General features: G+C 52.8%; 2 protein-coding genes across 7 annotated transcripts in view; both read right to left on the reverse strand.

Annotated features, from left to right (window-relative positions):
- Nucleotides 1–18,209, reverse strand: part of TK2 (thymidine kinase 2) — a 29,065-nt gene extending 10,856 nt beyond the window's left edge. For 5 of the 6 annotated variants that reach the window (XR_004041072.3, XR_009560121.1, XM_060289415.2 and 2 more), the window contains exons 1-6: nt 18,042–18,209; nt 16,762–16,799; nt 12,343–12,417; nt 9,921–9,974; nt 7,284–7,373; nt 4,997–5,070 (exon numbers count right to left, since the gene is read on the reverse strand). Coding sequence is in view for 4 of the 6 variants with exons in the window: in XM_060289415.2 (XP_060145398.1) it covers nt 4,997–5,070; nt 7,284–7,373; nt 9,921–9,974; nt 12,343–12,417; nt 16,762–16,799; nt 18,042–18,183 (473 nt within the window). In the remaining 2 variants the exon portion in view is untranslated. Of the gene's footprint in view, nt 1–4,996; nt 5,071–7,283; nt 7,374–9,920; nt 9,975–12,342; nt 12,418–16,761; nt 16,800–17,457; nt 17,779–18,041 lie in introns of those variants that run through there. The other variant, XM_070044297.1, reaches the window with a different exon arrangement.
- The window catches only part of CMTM4 (CKLF like MARVEL transmembrane domain containing 4), a 145,091-nt gene continuing 137,617 nt past the window's right edge, over nt 12,392–19,865 (reverse strand). Inside the window, exons 5-6 of the transcript XR_009560122.2 lie at nt 16,762–16,799; nt 12,392–12,417 (exon numbers count right to left, since the gene is read on the reverse strand). The gene's annotated coding sequence lies outside the window, so the exon portion shown is untranslated. The remainder of the gene's footprint in view (nt 12,418–16,761; nt 16,800–19,865) is intronic.

Here is a 19,865-nt window from a genome sequence, read left to right on the forward strand (position 1 = left end):
AGCTGCTGATCAGCCCCACTCGCTCCACCGAACACGCAGCCTGGGCACACAGCACAGACTGGCAACTCAAGGGTGCGGGCCAGTGAGCAGCACACATGGAGGGAAAGTTGCCCAATAGCCTCCCACGTCATGAACGCTGGACAGCTGGTGTGAGACTGCCCCAGAGGACTTCACCGGTGTCTGTAAGGCTCAAGGGAGGTTCTGTCAAATCCCAGAGCTGGGAGGATATCCTTAGCTGTGGCCACCGAACTGAGTCACAATTCAGGACATAGGTAGCACAGTGTTAACTAAAACCAAACCAACTGACACCACAAAAAGTGTTGGGGCCTGAGAGCCACTGCTCTGCTGGAAATCGGCCCCAGGTGGTCTTAGGACACCTCCTGGGTGGCTCAGGAACCTCCCATTCTCACCTGGCCCAGGCAAACCCGGGAGGAAGCAGGTCCTCCCGGTCCTCCCTTCCCGATGCTCTCCTTAGAGGTCCTCTAGACGGCTCCGGGGCAGCCTCCCTGAGGGCAGGGTCGGCAGGCAGACCTCCAGAAAACCCTTCCAAGACTGCCAGGAGCCATGTGCTGGGGGGTCCAGGACAACTGGCCACCGGCTGAGCGGAGTGAGGAAACGGAAGCTGCCTTCCATGATTCTGAGGCATGTCAGGCAGCGGGCGCTGTTTTATCTGTATCTGCAGTTTTCCTCCTAGGAATCTGCCCGGCTCCTCCTTTGTCTGCCTCGAGAATGGGGCGCCCAGCACCACCACCAAGGCACTGCTTTTATTTCCACAGAACACACGGAGGGCAGCACCTCTCTGCAGACCCACCAACGGTGGACTGAGGGGGTTTCATGGTGCCTTTCCCTTATCCTAGGGGGGCAAAATTGAGGTCACGAGTCCACACGAATCCTGCTGTTTTGTTTGGCACGGTTTGCCGCCCTCCCCGAGGCCCAGAGAGCACGGGTTGAAACTGAAATCACACACTCAAATGCCAGCCTCCTTGTGCACATGACATTCTTTTGTTTCTCACAAGACCTTGTGAGGTCAATTTTAGCCCCAAGTTATAGATGAGGAAAACTGAGGCCCAGAGAAGCTCAGCCCAGCCCTGAGCCAGGGACTGAAGCCTGGCTCTCGGCGGCCCCCAAACCCATACGCTCCTGGCTGCACCACGTGCCCCAACCCCACCTGCCCCATCTGTCAGCTGAGGGGGCTGCCCCTGGGCCCGTCCAGTGTCTCTCTAGCCTCAGCCTGAGGAAAGCCACCGCTCGCAGGCCCATGACACAGGCAGTGAGTCCCCAGTCTGGCCTAGAGTGAGGAGGAGTCCAAGCCCCAGGGCCCATCAGGGCAGCAGGAGGACCCGCCTGTTGTTCCAAACGCAGGGCCTTAATGGATGTCCACAACCCGCAGCCCCAGGTGAGTCAGTGTGTCACTTCCCCAGCTGGGCCCCATGCAATTCCCTTCCTTCTGTTCTTAGAGAACACCAACCAGGCAATCCTGTGAAACCTTTGTGTTCAATTAGCCCACAGGGTCGGGCCACACAGTGGCCTGCATGGCCGCTTTAGCTGCCTGAGTCTTTCTCGCCACCTTCAGCTGTTCATTCCAGCACAGTGCCCACACCTCAGAAGTCCTTCTGGTTCTTTAAGTCTTTAAGGAGACTGTGGAACCAGAATCTTCCTTGTTGGCAATTAACCCCTGGTGGCATAATTGCATGTATGTTCTGCCCACCCCAAACTCGCTGGGGTGAGGATGCGGGCGGAAGAGGCGGGTCTCTCCCTGGAGTAGCTCCTCACTTGTCCAAGGCCCAAAAGGCAAGAAAGCCCTTCCAGAAATCTGGCTTTGGGGGATGCAGAATTGCAGAATGTGGGCTTTTCTGGGCACCCGAGCCTGCAACTGCAGACAGCAAAGCCACACCTACCGTACTTCCTTCCATCCCAGTCCCTCCAGATTCCAAGCCAAGGCTGCAAGGGCTTCTGTGAAAGAGAGAAGGGCCAACCCCAAGGCTGAAGGGGCAGCAACCATGCACCCCCTGCCTTGTGTAAGGGCTGTCCCCACACAAGCTCCCAGGCAAGAGCTGACACCCAACACAAGCCATCTTGTGGTTCCCAGTACCCAGCTGAACTTCCACAGGTGGGAACCAAAACATCCTATTCTGGCTATGAGCAAAGGATCCAGCCAAACCCAGTTCTAGGCGTCATTTGGTTTAGGCTCAAAATGATGGTAATCTGTATTTGGGGGGCATGGAAACATCTACTTTCGCAGCACCACTTCACTGTGGAAGGCCCACTGCATGGAGAGAAGCTGGGTTTCTAATGAAAGTGACCAAGAAGAAAGCCCACATCCTACCCTTCCTCCCACCTGTCACTTCTTTAGCTCTGGCTAGAAATACCGTTTACTGTGCCTCCAAAAAGAAAACCTTTGGCCTACAGCTGCCTCACTCCTGACCTAGGAATACACCCAGAGACCCTGAAAACAAAGGTAATACAACAAAACCCCCAACAACCAAAATCTGAAGCCACAAATGTGAAATGAAGAAACTGCAGGTGGTGCAGGAAGCTGAGGAAATCCTGCTCCACGAAGAACTTTCACTCTGGCTGGCCACCTGCCCCACGGACCCCCACAAAGACAGCCCGCAGGTCTTGCTTTCAACGACCCCTAAGGCCCAGGTGAGGCCCCAAGGAAGCCACGGGGCAAAACTCCCAGGGGAAAGGACCATGATTGGCACAGACGGCCCCTTGCGGGCCACCTGGCTGCTGCCTTCTTCGGAGGCTGCCCCTCCAAGTGTGACGCCAACCAGCAGGATGATAGCTACCCAGGGTGCTTTTCTGCTACAAATGCAGGCTCTCGGGCCCCACCCTGGAAGCAGCATGGGTGCATTAACAAGATGCATGGAGTCTGTGGGAGAAGCTGAGTGTAGGGCCTGGGTGGAAAGGGGCAGAGGCCTGGTCCCCCGGAGCCAGCACACTGGGAACTCCCCTGGGCCTGAAGCCTCTGGCCTTACAGAGAGAAATCTAGATGTCTCACCACTTCCTCCTTCACTGCTGCCCCACATAGCAGGGTGCAGGTCAGCCCCCCGGTCAGTTTCCTGCCCAACCAGGAAGGAGCAAGGCCTTCGAACCCCACGTGGTTCCTGGTCTGCCAAACGCGGTCAACAGTGCCCATCTCAGTGCTGCCTGGAGGGCTCAAACGGAAGGACAACGACTGTAGCTCCTGCCCACGGGTCCCTGCCCTGCCCTTCAACCACATGAGCCGTGCCTACTCTCAGGTAAGCTGGACCAGTCCCATAAGTGAATGGCCTGCACTGGGAAGGTGCCTCTTGGTGTCCCTGCCCTTGGATCTCTGCCGCCCAAACTCGGGCTCTCTGGGGAGTGTGGCTGAGTGAGGGGGACTCCCAGCCACGTGCTGAGCACACCAGTTGTTACAATCACAGGGATATGTTATGGGATAGAATGCAAAGCCTTCGAAGAGAAGTCTTCAAAGAAATTTCCAGTTAGTTAGCCGGCTGCTTCGGGTACGCAGGCTGGGAAAACCTGCAGGGAAGCGGCCGCCTGGGTGAGCGTTTCTCTGCCTTTGGAGACTTCAGGGAAAGGGTTTGAGGAGCACTGCCTTCTCTCATCTCCCTGAAACCAAAGTGGCGGATGGCCTGGCCCCCCTGGGCCCCCACTTTGGGAAGCCCAAAACTGCCATTTTTGTAGGTCAAAATTGGTCAAGTGCTAATAATTTCATACGGTTCAACCTAATTAGAAGTTGTCTTGAATACCACGAAGAAAACCAACAGAAAGAAGTAATTAAGAGTAACAAGAGGGGCTTCCCTGGTGGCGTAGTGGTTAAGAATCCACCTGCCAAGGCAGGGGACGTGGGTTTGAGCCTTGGTCCGGGAAGATCCCACGTGCCATGGAGCAACTAAGCCTGTGAGCCACAACTACTGAGCCTGAGTTCTAGAGCCCGCGAGCCACAACTACTAAAGCCCGTGCACCCTAGAGCCGGTGCTCCACAACAAAGAGAAGCCACCGCAATGAGAAGCCCACACACTGCAACTAAGAGTAGCCCCCGCTCGCCACAACTAGAGAAAGTCCACGCACAACAGCGAAGACCCAACGCAGCCAAAAATAAATAACAGAAAAAAAAAAGAATGAGAGGCTCAACCCACCTAGACAGGGAGGCTGGGACCAGATGGGAGGGAACAGGGAGGCAGGGTGTAGAGAGTGGAAGGCAGATATCAGGACCAGCTCTGTGAGGGAGTGAAGCTCAAAGCTACCAAGAAGGGAGACGCAGAGAAGAAGCTGCAGCCCATTCCCCAAGACCCCCAAACATCAGCAGTCAACTGAGCGCAGGAGTGGAGGACCCCACACCTCTGAGGCCACAGCACTGAGGGCCACCAGAAGCCCCCCCAGCTAGGTCTGTGTGACAGAGTCTGCTCCCATGAGGGCAGAAGACAGCTGTGAGTGAAACCACAACAAATAGCATGCACACTGCTGGACTGATGGCTCTAGTCGCTCTGACTCTTCACCCCTCCCTGTCTCCTCCCACTTTGCCATGTAACCCACAGGGCCCTGCCCCCTCTCAGACTGGGGTGGGCTGGTGTGACCTGCTCTGGCCAATGGATGTTAGCGAACGTGAAGCAGAGACCTGAAAAGAACTACGGTGCTTTTGATCTGCCATAGCCATGAGATGTGAATGCCCAGGCCAGCTTGCCGGTCCCAGAAGGAGGATCAGCAAGCAGATGAGAGATGAGTCACCCCAGTCACCCTCACTGGGCCACCCCAGACCAGCCAACCCCTGGACATATCATTGAGCCAGCCAAGGTCAGCAGAGCCGCCGGGCCGGCCGCCCTGGACAGCCGAGCCATCAGCGCGGAGAGCTGTCTGTCACTGAGGCCTTGTGGTTGGTTGTTACACAGTGTTACTGTGGCAACACAGTAGGTACTCAGTATGTGTCAATTAGATAAATAAGTTTCAATTTCATTTCTAAAAATGTAATGGTTTACTAAATTATCGATTGTGCAAACTACGGTACCTTCTATACAAGTTTTCTACAAAAACGTATCTTGCGCTGTGAATTGACCGCTCCATCAACCGTACAGGCAACGTCTACAAGAAAACAAAAAGTGATTCACTAACTCAGGCAAAGAGGAAGGGGTCAGGAAGCCTTGAAGAATGCCTGTTGCTCCCCCTGCCTATGGTCTATGCTGAATACAAGAATTGAGAAGCCTCAGGAGAGGGAGGTGGACACCAGAGAACCGTGTGTCCCACGTTAGGCTCCCTGGGCCCTGGACCCTCCCCACACCATACCCTGAATCTCAGTGGTCAGTGCAGCAAGGCCGGGTGGAGGGCCTGTCAGCAGCAGCCTCCTTCACAGGAGGGGTGAGGCTCCACTGGACTGTGGGTTTGGGGAAGTGCTAGAAAAACTGCCAAGTGCCCCCCGGGAAAGTGGCAAGCACAAAGCGTGGTGATTATCATGGACCTAAATAGGATGCATTTGCTTAAGCGGAGGCACAGCTCCGAGAGAGCTGGGCTGTGGCTTTATGGAACCCCACCAGCATGCCTGCCAACCTCGCCGCCTCCTCACAGGGCTGGCTGGGGATCACTGCAGCCCTTCAAAACTGGAAAGGACTGTGCCCAGGAAGAGGGAGGACGACACTGACATGGCCCCTCTCTGCCAGCATGCACACACCCTCCACAGAAGGCCTTTCCCTTTGTCCAGTGTCCCATTGGGAAGCCGGAGGTGCTCTTACTCTTGACACCAAGTGGACAAACACTGCTCTCACTCAGCCTGGCCCACAGCATCCAATGGGGCCTGGACCAGCAAATCGGAGGCTGATTTAAAGCCATAACCCAGGAATTTCCTGACTCTCCTATTTGTCTATCTGTCCATCTGCCTTCTTTTCTGTTTTTCAGTCCTCTCCTCACTTATGACTCTCTGCTGCCCATCTTTTGCTAGTTCCCCATTTATCCCTCTCTCCTCCTCTTCCTCTTTCCTAGTCTGTCCATCTCTCTTTCTCTGCCTCCTTCCTGATAGATTTCCTTAAACAGAGGAACACACACACAGCCCGTTATATTCAGATATACTAGATACAATTTACATTTGCAATCGAGTGCCCACCCAGGAGAAGCAGGTTGCAGGCCAACCTCAGACCATACTCTGACATGGATCTTTTAGACAGATTTTTGGGGAGATAGAAATTTATATGGTTCTGCTCATATCTTTTTCTATTATTAAAAGACACAGATTTGTAGAAGAATGATAGCTACGGCTGCAAGTGCCCAGCCTTGCATCAAACCACTGAATGGCTGTGTCAGAGAAACTGGCCGATGGATCTCCTGTCTCCTTCAAGGAGAGCCTCCAAAGCCAGTCTCTTAGGTGGTACTTGCCATTCTGAAGCACGGGTGCCAATCGGATCTCTCAGTCAGCCTTTCTTCTAAGAGACTCTGCCCCTATTCACACCCTGCTGATGGAAGGGGCCTAAGTGGCCGTGTTTGTGACCTGCCCCAATACCTGACTGGACCAGGGCTGGACACCTGACCCAAGCTGAGCCAATCAGATTCTTTCTCTCAAGAACCTGAACTGAGAATGTGAACAAGCCTTGTGAAGGTTAGATCAGCAGCTCTCATGCAAACAAATAAGGGATATGTTAAAATCACCTGGAGAGCTTGATAAAACCCAGATTGCTGGGCCTCACCTCAGAATTTCTGATTCAGCAGGTCCAGGATGGGGCCAGAAAATGTGCATTCCTAACAAGTTTCCAGGTGCTGCCGCTGCTCCTAGTACAGGGACCACACTTTGAGAAGAGCTGAGTTAAAGGGAGTTGAGCCCAGGAGCGATCGGGTCATGAAGACTCAGGCTTACATGGCATCATAGCAAGTTCTTGACTAGCTGAGGTTGGTGGGTGGGGGCACTGGAGGCTGGTCCTCAGAGAGCTGTAGGAACAGAGACCTTCACCCCAGAGACAGAGAAGGCTGAGCAGCTCTGAAGGCCCAGTGGGGCTTCCTTGTGAGGTTTCCCTTCCTGGCAACCACATGCCACTCATTTGAAGAAAACTGTGTTTAAGAAGGTTGAAACCATGGGCTTCCCTGGTGGCGCAGTGGTTGAGAGTCCGCCTGCCAATGCAGGGGACACGGGTTCGTGCCCCGGTCCGGGAAGATCCCACATGCCGCAGAGCAGCTGGGCCCGTGAGCCATGGCCACTGAGCCTGCGCGTCCGGAGCCTGTACTCCACAACGGGAGAGGCCACAACAGTGAGAGGCCCGCGTACCACAAAAAAAAAAAAAAAAAAAGAAGGTTGAAACCAAGCATCTGAAATGTACCTGAGGACGAGTGTGCTGGTCCAGCATGGTGAGCTGCACATATGTCTGCAGCGTGAGGCCCCATCGACAGGCGTCCTGGTACATCAGACCCTAAAGAGGGGAGAATGCAGTGCTCTATCTGTAGGACTCCCAGCCCGGTCACAGAGTGGACAGAGACAGACACTGGAGCAGTTACAGGACAGCCTGGGAACAGCTATAATAGAAGCCTATATAAAGTCCCAGGGAGCAATCATTCAGGCATTCAATCATGTTCACTGAGCCCCTACAGCCTGCTCTCTATCCGGCAACCAGTGAGCCTGTTATACTACAGGAGCCAGTTATCATCACTCCCCTGTTCAGGACTCTCCCTGGCTTCCCACTGCATTCACAATGAAATCCAAAGCCCTTACCAAGGCCCACAGGGCCCTAGACAATCACTTCCATCTTCTCTTGTCTCCAACCATTCTTCCTTTGGCTCTGTGAGCTTCCAACCACATGAGCTTCCTCACTGTTACCCAAACACCCAAGTGTGATTTCAACTCAGGGCCTTTGCATCTGCTGTGCCTTCTGTCTGAACACTCTCCCCCAGACACCTGCACTGCTCCCTCCCAAGCTTTGTTTAGGTTTCTGCTCAAATGTCACTTTGTCAGAGATGCCTTCCCAACCATCCTCTCTAAAACAGAATCCACCCCCTCAATCACTCTCTACTGCGTGTAGATACAAAATACTTCCTGCTCCATGTTCCACTTGCTAATAATCCTATTCTGGGGCTTCCCTGGTGGCACAGTGGCGGAGAGTCCGCCTGCCAATGCAGGCAGGGGACACGGGTTCGTGCCCCGGTCCGGGAAGATCCCACATGCCGCGGAGCGGCTGCGCCCGTGAGCCGTGGCCACTGAGCCTGCGCATCCGGAGCCTGTGCTCCGCAACGGGAGAGGCCACAGCAGTGAGAGGCCCGCGTACCGCAAAAAAAAAAAATCCTATTCTGCTCTTTTCCACATTTTTGCTTCTTTTTCTCTTGGTGCTAACTAATGAAACTCCGGTGCTCTGCATTGAAAACTGCTAACTCCTAACTGCGGGTGAAAGAATCTCAGAAAAGTTAGGAGGAACACTCCCTCTTGCCTGACAGCTGCAGAAAAAAAGAACTTTCTGCATCAGAAAACCGATTCAGATAAAGTGATGACCTGAGACTTTTCACAAAACTATCAATCTTGCTCCTCTGTCTAGAGTGGAAACTTGTGTAAAAATATCTAATTCTATTGTTTTTTTTTATTATAAAACTGTCATTGGCAATGCTCTTTGTGCCACGGATACTCAGACTTCTGAGACTGGGACTGGGTCCTGTGAATGTCACCTCTAACCCCTAACGTCTGCAACTCTAGTTGTCTTACATGACAATCCAGCCCTGGTTCCTCTCGGTTTCCTAGAAGACAGGAATGTTTCTGAGCTTCCTTGTATGCCCACGACTGGCATTCCATCCTCTCCGCCTTGCTGAGAGGTGAAAGTCTTTTCCGGTCTCTGGGATTCTTTATTCGAAAGCTCTGAGAGGTTTTGCCTTATTTAAATAATATCCTTCTACCTGCTTTAGATGCCTTCTTGGCTCCTGTCACCACCGGCCATTTCACACACTTTTTAATTGCCTTCTGCCTCCCCACACTGGGATATTAGGGCCAGCAGAGCAGAAGCTTCGAGGTGCTCACCGCCCCAGCGTCTAGAATAGTGTCTGGCACATGGCAGGCATGCAATGAATACTGGCTGAATCAATCAGTGAACAAGCACCTACTAAGTGCTCAGCACTGTGCTATGTTCTAGCAAAAAAACGGTGAGCCAAATTAGACACAGTCCCTGCCCTTAGTGGAACTCAGAGTCTAAAGACCCACACAAGGAGATGCCATTTGTGTTGCTAGAAATGACGGGACAGCACAGGCTCCCCCTAGTCCAAGGTTCAAACCTAGATCTGTCATTTACCAGCTGTGTGACCTTGGGCAACCTATTTCAGCCATGGTTTCCTTACCTGAAAAACGAAACTAATCGTTCCTCCATCATGGGACAGGAGCCCAGAACCAGCATCCCTTTCTTGAGCTCACTCTTACAGGACCCAGACTCCACCCACCTCTTTCAAGCAGCCAGAGTTGAGCCTTCTGAAAGGGAAGGAGGTGGGAGGGGCACAGGCACATTACAGCCCCTACTTGCTAGGTCCACCCTTGGGAAAGCAGACTGGTAGCTTCAGGGTGAGCCTGAGGCAGCCCCTGGGCATTGGCAAGTGCAAACCCCAATCAGAGGTTTACCAAGGAAGCTAGTTACTTAGGCACAGGTCCTGGGGGGTTAGGCCTGAGGAGACCTGGGTTTCTTCTAGGGGAGGGTGGGGTAAGAATGAGCAGCAGGAGAAAGACCCCCCGGCAGCTGGGGCCGACCACTTGGGATAGTTTGGGATAGCTGACAGGAGGTCCCTGGGCTCCTTACATGCCCAGCCAGGCCTCAAAGAACCTTGACCTCAGACCATCGACATGCCGCCATTTTCCCTTTGTCCCCTCCCTCTCCCCCACCACCCAGCAAAGAGCAAGGACACGCCTGGACAGGGTGCAGGCTCAGGCACCAGCAGCGCTGCTCCTGCACACTTAAGGGGCAGCTGGCGGTTCACGCATAGAACACCACACTCACCAGAGGATTATGGCCTCGGACATTTCTCCACTTGGGCACGGGCTCCGTTAACACCTGTCAGGAAAGAAAACATCAGAGAGCTGCTGCTCCTCAGTTCTGAGCTCTGTGAAAGCTCGTGTTAGGGGTGGGATCGGGGAGAGAGTCAAGATTTGGGCGCCCAGAGTGGGCCAAAATAGTGGAGCAACCCTCCCTGCGAGGCCACAAGTCCATGCAGATGTGGCTCCAGGCGCAGCTTCGAGAAATGACTTGAGAACCACTCTGCCCACCCCTGTATACGAGCATATGCACACGCCACTTCTCCTGCCGCCACAGGAGCTCCCGAGGGCAAGTGGGTTCTCCCAATCCCCCCTCCACGTGTTCCACCCTGCCCCTTACTGCCCAGCACATCAGGAAGGCAGGGAGGTGAGAGAAGCCACGAGGGAGGCTGCTTCTCGCACTTCAGGCTGCAGCTTGCACCCAGCTTCCGGCCTGGGGGCTCTCCAGCGACCTTGGCAGTATGCTCCGCCTCCCTTTCCTCCCTCTGATCTCTGTGTTGGGCACGCTGACGGCAAAGAGTCCTGTTTCTTTAGTAGCCTCCCTAAGCTGTGCAGGTGTGTGCCGGAAAGGATTTAAATGGTGCCCTTGGGACTTCCCTGGTGGTCCAGTGGGTAAGACTCTGTGCTTGCAATGCAGTGGGTCCGGGATCGATCCCTGGTGGGGGAACTAGATCCCGCATGCATGCCGCCACTAAGAAGTCCGCCTGACGCAACTAAGACCCTGCATAGCCAAAATAAATAAATAAGTAAATGGTGCTCTTGGGGCCAAGATTTTGAGAATATCCGGATCCCTCTGTAGACCTTCAAGTCCATGTGAGTAGGTGCCACAGGTCACAAGAGACCAAAGGAAAGCAATGCATGGGACCCTTGAAGAGTAACCTCCCCCCACCTTTTACCCCTCTGTGCCTTTGCTCATGCTGTTGTTCTGCCCAGTATGCCCACCTCACCTCATTTCACCTCAACTTTCATTACATGGAAAACTCCTATACATCCTTCAGAATCCAGTTCAAATATCCCTTCCTCTGTGAATCATTCCCTGTTCCTTCCAACCTCCCTCTCCTTCTTCTGGGTCTTCAGCACTCTGGTCCTGTCCCCTGAGTAGCATATGCTGTACCACTCAGGCCCACCAGAGGCTGGGACACAGGCAGCCTTGACCTGTGCCCCATCTGTGGCACTGTCACTCAACAAATACTGAGCACCCACTGTGCCGGGTGCCAAGGATTCAGCAAGAGAAAAACCACCCCAGCCCTGCTTTCATGCTTTCAACTTTAAACTTACTGGGGAAGCAGACATTAATCAGGTCATCACAGAAAGCAACACATATTTTCAAACCCCGAGAAGTAGTACAAAATAAGGATACAGGGCTTCCCTGGTGGTGCAGTGGTTGAGAGTCCACCTGCCGATGCAGGGGACACGGGGTTGTGCCCCGGTCTGGGAAGATCCCACATGCCGCGGAGCGGCTAGGCCTGTGAGCCATGGCTGCTGAGCCTGCATGTCTGGAGCCTGTGCTCCACAACGGGAGAGGCCACAACAATGAGAGGCCCATGTACCACAAAAAAAAACAAAAAACAATAAACAAGACAAAACAAAACAAAAAGGATACAGAGGAGCCAGAAGAACCTACACCATGGAGGGTAACCTAGCTGGGGAGGTCAGAGAGCAGAGCTGAGATCTGAAGGCTGGGTGGTTTTCCTAAAGCCAAAAAGCTCTGCATACTATAGAGCCAAACAAGGGCATGGCCCCCGGAGCAGACAGCCTGGGCTGGGACATGGCATCACACGCACTAGCCATGCGACCCTGGCCAAGCCATGTCACCTCACTGAGCCTCAGCTTCCTCCTCTGCAACTGAAGTAATAACAGGACCTGTCTCATAGAGACTACTCCTGTAAGAATGAAATCAATTAGATAATATAACGATGCCTCAACACAGTGCCTGGCATAGAGTATTACCCTCATTAGCTGTTCACTCTCCTTGCTGACGGTATTGTTGTTGTACATTGGCTCCAAGGTGTTCAGTGAGAATACACGTGCTTCTAAAGTGTCAGCGAGAGTTACACAGCTCAGGACAGGTGTGTCGGGAGTCCCCCAGACGCCCGCCTCCCCGGGTCTGAGGAGTCACTAGGAGGACTCACAGGATACAGCATATAGTCATACTCATAGCTACGATTTATTACAGTGAGAGGTGACAGAGCAGAATCAGCCAAGGAGAAGGGTGTGTGGAGCAAAACCTGGGGGAAAACCAGGCACAAGCTTCCAAGGGGCCTCTCCCTCCTCTCACACAGGACGCATTCCCCCAGCAACATTTCTATAGGGCAGGTCCGGTTTGCACCCTTTATAAATGCACCAAGCTTTTGCAGGTTCCTTCAAACCTGGCGTGGAAGCTGTACCTCGATGTCAGCTGTGTTGGAGAAGAACTCCAGGCACGTTGTCTTCCCGCTTGCAATATTGCCCTCGACACATATCTAGCAAAAGACAAACGCATGTTAGGATCAGAAATCGAGTGCCTGGGGGAATACCAGGAAGAATTTCTAGGGAAGGGCTCAGGTGAACAGCATAATTGGTTCAGCCCAAGACTCCAGTGTGTACACGAAAATCCCTCTGGAGGAAACCCCCAGGGTCCTGTTGTTAGTAATAGCAACCACCCGATCCTTCCCCTCAGTGGCAGGCTCCAGGCCCACCGCTGCTGGCCACCAGGCCACTGCCCTCCGGGACAGACACTCCCTGAGGTCAACCCCTAGACCCCACACAGCTTGCCCTCGGCCGCACTAGCTCCGCCCTTCCCTAGCTCAACTCCTCAGACTATTAGATTTTAGGCCTAAATGTCCTGCCTCCTTCACCAGAACCTAATGGCTTTAAGGATGGGAAGCGTGTGTACGTTACCTAGAACCTAATGCATTGCTCTGTGCAGAAAAACATGCTTGGCCGTGGACTGGAAGGTATGAGGACAGGAGAAAGGGACTAAGATGGGCAACATACACCAATCCTGCACTTAACCTTGCCAGAACCTGAGAAGCGGGTTCTAACATTTTCACAGAAGAGAAAAATGAGGTCTAGAAGGGCATAAGGCAAGGAGTAGAGCTTGAACGTTCACTCTGCTCACACTAAGTGTACTGGGGGGAAGGGGCTGTCTTGGCACTGGTGGGAGGAGTCTACCCATAAGAAAGACAAGGAGCCTCCTACAAGTTCCCCACTGCAGGGAAAGAAAGCAACTGAAGCTGTGGTTCTCAGTCTTACGTATGTGCTACAATCACCTGGGAACTTTTAAGAATCCACAAAAGGAAGCCACAACCCAGGCCAATTCTGGCATGATCTCAGGGTGGGACTCAGGCCTCAGTACCTTGGAAAGCTCTCCAGGTGATTTCAATATGGAGGAAGCTGAGTACCACGGACCCATGGCAGGGTTTCTCAACGAGTGGTCCACAGACACCCTGCTCCAGAAGCACCAGCGGAGCACCCAGACCCTCTCAATCAGACTCTGGGTTGGGACCCTTGAATCTGCTGCCCAGCAATTCTGACAAAACGCTGCTCAGCCAGGACTGCTGGTGACACGGGCCAAATGGCTTTGGTTCCATCAGACCACGAGAGGAAATGGGCAGTTCCACATATGTGAGAAGACAAACTTGCCCTTGACAACACATATTACATGTCCCCTGGGGTACACACAGCCAGAGGGGACCTGTCCTGCTGCACAGTGACCTTTACACCCAGGTTGGAAGCACCCACAGAGAAACGTGGGCCACTTAAGTGACTTGCCCCAGGTGCCAGGGTTGGCGGGGGAAAGAGCTAGAATTCACACCTAGGCCTGGCAACTCCCTTCTCATGACCCCAGTGGAGCCTCAGTCACACCCTGCATAAAACACAGGGGCACGGTGGGCTGTCTCACCTTGCCCCACCTCTACAAACTCTCGTCAGCAACTGGACTCCCTCAGTTGGCTGCAAAGATTTCCTCCTGCCTTGATCCTAACGGCTACCTAGGAGAGCTAGACGGACAATCGCAGTTTCAACAGAGGCCCGGCCCTCCAATCCGGGCTCCCTGTCAGCTTACTCCTTCAGCACAAGAAAACACAGTGAATGTGCAAAAGGGAGACCCCGTCAGGGCACCAGTGGATTTTATTTTTATTGTTGTTCTTTAAAGGAAACAACTTTTCCTAGATATTTAAAAAGAGCTCAACCTAGACATCATTCTGCACAGACTGTTTCTTTCCTGTTCATTGCAAGGAATGTGTTATTGAAATCCCTACTGTTGGATGTTACATTCTGTCCAGTTACTTTTATTATAAAACTGTGTTGTGACGCCCATTTTTTTGATATGATAAGCTGTGCTGTGGTGAACATTCCTGTACATAAATCCTTGTCATTGGCTCTGATTATCCCCTTCAACAGACTTCTAGAAATATAATCAGTGCATCAAAGGATAAGTGAGTTTTTACAGCTTTTGATGCATGATGCCAAATTACCCTCCAAAATGCTGACCCAATTCACACCCCTTTTAGAAGGATGAGAGTGAGCCTATTAACATACTGTGCCAATGCTGGGCATATCCCATCCTAAATCTTCATTAATTTCATTGTTAATAATAATAATGTCTATAAAATTAGCCCCTGTGGGTTCTGTACTTTGCAAACATTGTCACATTGATCCTCACAACAATCACAGCTATGAATATTTGCACAGATGGGGAAACTGAGGCTCTAAGAGGTTAAGGACTTATCCACCCCCAAGAGCAGAGCTGGGACTGGAACCAGGTCTGAGGTCTGATCCACAGCTTTCATCACTCCATCTCCCAAAGCATTCTTTCTCTGTTAGGGAGGTTGAGCACTTTCTTATGTTTATTAGCCATTAATAAATTCACTCAGGAAATGTCTGTTCAGACTTTGTTCACCTGAAAACATCAGTCATTTCTTTTTAACCCGACTTTGGAATTTATTTTGTAATTCTGTGGTGGTGACTCACTTCGCAGCTGCAGCTCAGCCCAGATATTCCCTGTCCTGTCCAATCCCATGGGATGTCCCATGGGCACCTCAATTTATCACCCCCCAACACCCACATATGGCTTCTCTTCCCGTTCCTGTCCTCAGGAAAGGCTGCACCATCCACCCAGACACCCTCAAGGCCCTGGATATCTTCTCTCCTCACCCAGCAACTCAGCAATACTTCTGGGCCCCACTTCCTACTCACCTGCAGAACCTGGCCTGTCTCCTTGGCCCCTAGTTAAGGTCTCTAACCCTCCTTGTGGGAGCAGCCTCCCTTCTGGCCTCTCCCCCTCCAGTCCAGCCCGGCCAGGTCCCTCATCCCCTATCCATGGTCCACCACCTCTTCCTGAGACGCAAACCAGATCACAGCTGGTAAAGTCTTTCAGTGGCTCCGGGAGCTGGGATCTGTCTCCGGTCCTGTTTCCTGACCCCCAGGCCCTCCCCAGCCACCTCTCTGGGACTGGCCACAAGCCTCAGTCTCTCATCCCTCTGTGACTTACCCCTGCAGTTCCCTCTGCTCCAACACTCCTGCTTCGCCCTCTCCTCCTTCTCCCAGGAGGCCTCAAGTCTCCCCTCAGTCATCATCCTCTAGAAGCCCTGCCCCGACTCCCTGTTGTTCCAGATCCACCATTGTCCTATTCACTGCCATCCCCCCCCATCCAACCACAGGCTCACTAACAACAGGGGCTGTTGGATTCCCAGGTCCCCAGGTCCACACAGGAACTCAGAGGATTTGAATGACTAAGAGCAGCCCTGGGCCTGAACGCAGGCTCCACCTCACTTCCCATGGACCACCTACTGTGTGTCTGGGGGATAACAGACCACACCCAGAAAGCACCTAGGACAGGCCCGGCTCACAACAATGCTAGCTCAATAATTAATAGTACAATACTGCATCAGTTCCCATCCAGCTCAACTTACCAACCCCTTCCCCCTGCTATGATGCCTACGCCATACACCACCCCACCTCTAGTTTCAACAAACTTCCATAAATCTCAAGCATTTTCATCACCAGTCCTCTCCGTGTGACTTCACTCCTTCCCAGGCCCTCTCCATCACCCCAAATACCCCAGGGGGCCTCCCCACACCTTCCGCCTTCTGCATATCCCAGCCAAGGTACTCCTGCCCACACCCTCCAAGCAAATCCCTTTCCAGCCATATCTACCAACTTCCAGCTCCCTTAAGGAACTGAGCCTCTGGATCAACGGTGACCGAAATACTGCTCCCCACCGCAGCCTGCTAAAGTCTTAAACACCCCATGGGCATGTCCAGTTTGACCCTCCTTTAACCTTCAACCTCACACCAGCCACAGTCCCACCCCAGAGCTAGCACCTCCAAGTCACTGCACTGGTGGAACCCTCGTCTGTGGACCCCCATGAATTCTCTGTTATCCCTCCCCCACCCACCAGTCTCAGCATTGGTATTCTGGGGGCAGCGGTCAGCAGACCTGCCCTCACAGCCAGGCTGCCACCCACTAACCCAGTCAAACTAAACTTCCACTTTTCAAATCTCTTTGTAATCATTCATCAAGCTAATAGTCCAAATCCACCTAAAGGCTATGAATACATGTATTCTCCCACCTGTGTAGATTCTCAGGTCGGACATACCAGAAACTAGTAACAGAGGTGGTCTCTGGGGAGGGAGTCTGGGGCCCAGGAGTGGAGACAGACTTCCTTATCCCTGGAGATCCTCTTGTATTCGTTTTCTTAACTATGTGCACATAGTTAAAAAAAACTTCACTCCCCTCCTCAAAACATGTGTGTATTATGCGTGGTGTTTATTACACATATATAATCCTACACTGGAAAGAGTGCACATAAGAGGGAGACTTACCACTGATTTTTTCTCTTTTTCATTTTCTCTACCTTTATCTAGAAAAGAAAGGAAATCAATTTTTTAACTTAGTTTTAAATAGCCCACTCTTGGGCTTCCCTGGGGGCGCAGTAGTTGAGAATCTGCCTGCCAATGCAGGGAACACAGGTTCCGGCCCTGGTCTGGGAGGATCCCACATGCCGCGGAGCAACTAGGCCTGTGAGCCACAACTACTGAGCCTGTGCGTCTGGAGCTAGTGCTCCGCAACGAGAGGCTGCGACAGTGAGAAGCCCTCGCACCGCGATGAAGAGTGGCCCCCACTTGCCACAACCAGGGAAAGCCCTCGCATAGAAACGAAGACCCAACACAGCCAAAAATAAATAAATAAATAAATTTTTTTAAAAATTTAAAAAATAGCTTACTCTTCTTTGTCCTAATTTTCTAAACCACGACAAAAACAGTAATTTTTATGCTTGCTCCCTGGCCTAAAAATGTTTTCCAGTGACACCTGGGACCCTCCCTAGGTGGACGGAGGCAGGCCTACCACTGCTATCTACCTGTGTGACACTGAAACTGCCGCCGGGGTCCTGTTGGCACGTCAGGGCCCCAACTGTGCTCAGTTTTGGTCACTTAGTATATTCTGCTTTCCACTTTCCACACATTTTATATTTATGATCCTCACCGATGGGTGTCCAGCTAGTTAAAACGCAGAGTTACCTCCACTCGTAGCTCCGAGGAAAGAGTGGTTGGCGGGTGGGCCACTGAAACCCAGCGATGGGTTTCAGCACAGGACTCAGGCTTCTCCTGCAGGCCCGGGGCTGACATCGCGGCCCACCCACCCCACAGGGGTTCTCAGGTGCCACTGAACACCCCGAGGCCAAAGAACGCCAGAACTTGGCCACAACAGGGGCTCTCACTTCTGAAGGGGAGGGTCTCCACTCCCAGCGGGAGAAACAGCGCACCGAGCCTAACGCATCCACCGCTCGCCGGCATCTCCCCCAAGGCCCACAGAATGGGCCCAGGAACCGTGGGGGAGGAGGGTTATTTCCGCTCTTTAGCGGGCTCCCCAGCTCCGAACAAGAGTTGGGCCCGGAGCCCCAAGGCCCCACCCGCTCCCTGCCGGCTGGCGTCTGGGACACCAGCCAGCGGCCGCCCCGCCCCTCCCCCCAGGCCGACCGAGGAAATCCCGGCGCCTCGGAGAAGGGGTTTCGGGTTCAGGCAGGTTCCGCGAGCTGAGGGTGCGGAGTGGGGCTGAGGGCCGCCTCCGGGACGCCAGCAAAGGGAACTGAGAGACGCGTTACCCCGAGGCCAGGCCCAACGCTGCGCCCTTGGCAACCCCGGGCTGGAGGCGGGGCTCCCGGGCCTGTCGCGGCGCAGCGCCCAGGAAGCCCAGTTCCGCAGCGTCCGCAGCAGCATTGCCCCGCGGGCGAATCCACCGAGCATGACCTTCCTTCCGGCGCACGTCGGCGAAAGCTCGGCCCAGCGACTGGGCCCGCCTCCGCGCACCGCCTCCAGCCCCGCGCCCGCCCCGCCCTGCCGGCTCTTAAAGAGACCCCGTCTCATTTCACCCTCTCTCCGAGAAGGTGAGGGGCTTGCCCTTTGCAGCCTGGAAAGCTTCCCGCCAACGAGACGCTGTTAGAATGAACCCATGATTTGGCAAGACTCGGGGCATGGGTGGCCAATAACACCAGCGACTGATTGGTTAATTAACTATTGGAGATTAGTTAATTGAGCATCTGTTGTATCCAGGCACCTGGCACGCAAGGTGTCATTTATTCTTCCCAACAACCGTATAGGTGGATATTGTCAATCCCATTCTCCGGGCTTAGCTGATCCTTGGAAACTTAGGTAACTCGTAAAAAGTGATCAGAAGCATTCATTAAGGGGTGGAGCTGGAATTCAAGCTCATCTCTCTTGCTTCACAGCCAGCACTCTTTCCTCTGAACTTTGACATTTCCAGGGTCTGGACTGTAAATATATTAGATCCCTCAGGAAGTTATTTTTTAAAAAAAACGAGAACAGGCCCCAAATGGAGTCGCTTATGCTAAGCCCCATTCACCAAACCAAGGCTTAATTATAGTTTTGGCTCTCCAGTCAATCAGGCTTCGTCTGATCAGCACTAGTTAGGTGACCTGCCTGATAGACCCCCTGCCATGCCCTAAAGAAAAGTAACCTTGCAAGAACCAACTTCCTTGTTCTCGCTCCCTTCTGCCTATAAAAGTCTTTCATTTTGTACAGCTCTTCAGAGCTCCTTTCTATGTTAGATTGGGTGTGACACTTAGCAGGATCCTGTGGGGCTCCTGGGCACAAAAGCCTTTCTATGTGCCCCATCTCTTTGATTACAGGAAATAGGCTTCATTCAGCCTCTATGACCTTCCCTAAATTCCATCTGGCATATTCAAGCAGCTGCCAATTAGGGAAGGGAGGGGATGCAAGACAAAGGAGAAACAAACAGTCAAGAGAAACAATAAAAGAAAAAGAGAGAGAGACAAAAAAAAGAGAGAGAGGGAGAGAGAAACAATAGTGCAGACTTGGGGCAAGGTCCTGGCTCCCCATCAAGCGATATACACGACAGTATCTTTGAGCTGTTTTGCAGATACTGAAACCCCCATCAGATGGGAGAAGTCAATGGTTAAGGACGGTATGCTGCCCACAAGCGCGCAGACCCCAGACACCTTGGAACCAGAAGGTTGATGATGCTGACTCCCACTTACCACCAACCAATCAGAAGAATGTCCAGGAGCTGATCACGCCCTCTTTGAACAATTACTGTAAACCTTCTGACTAACCTCTCCAAGTTGGGACACACAGTTTTGAGGGCATCAGCGAGCTGTGGCCCCCTTTGCCTGGCAAAGCAATAAAACTTTTCTACTTCACCCAAAACTCTGTCTCCGAGATTAATTCGGTGGCAGGGTACAGAGGCCGGATTCAACTTCAGATGCCACCCGATTTGAATCCATTTTTGTTCAAATAAAATCTTAAAATTTTTAATATGCCTCAATTTATCTTTTAACAAAGGCACAACCAACGTTCCCACTGGACAGACAACTAGGGGGTGGGGAGAAGCTGGCCTGCTTGGCTCCCCTCTAGGTCTGAGGAAACGCTGCGCGCGAACCCTGGCTTTC

Source organism: Globicephala melas, chromosome 19, assembly GCF_963455315.2.
Source record: "Globicephala melas chromosome 19, mGloMel1.2, whole genome shotgun sequence".
Classification (NCBI taxonomy): domain Eukaryota; kingdom Metazoa; phylum Chordata; class Mammalia; order Artiodactyla; family Delphinidae; genus Globicephala; species Globicephala melas.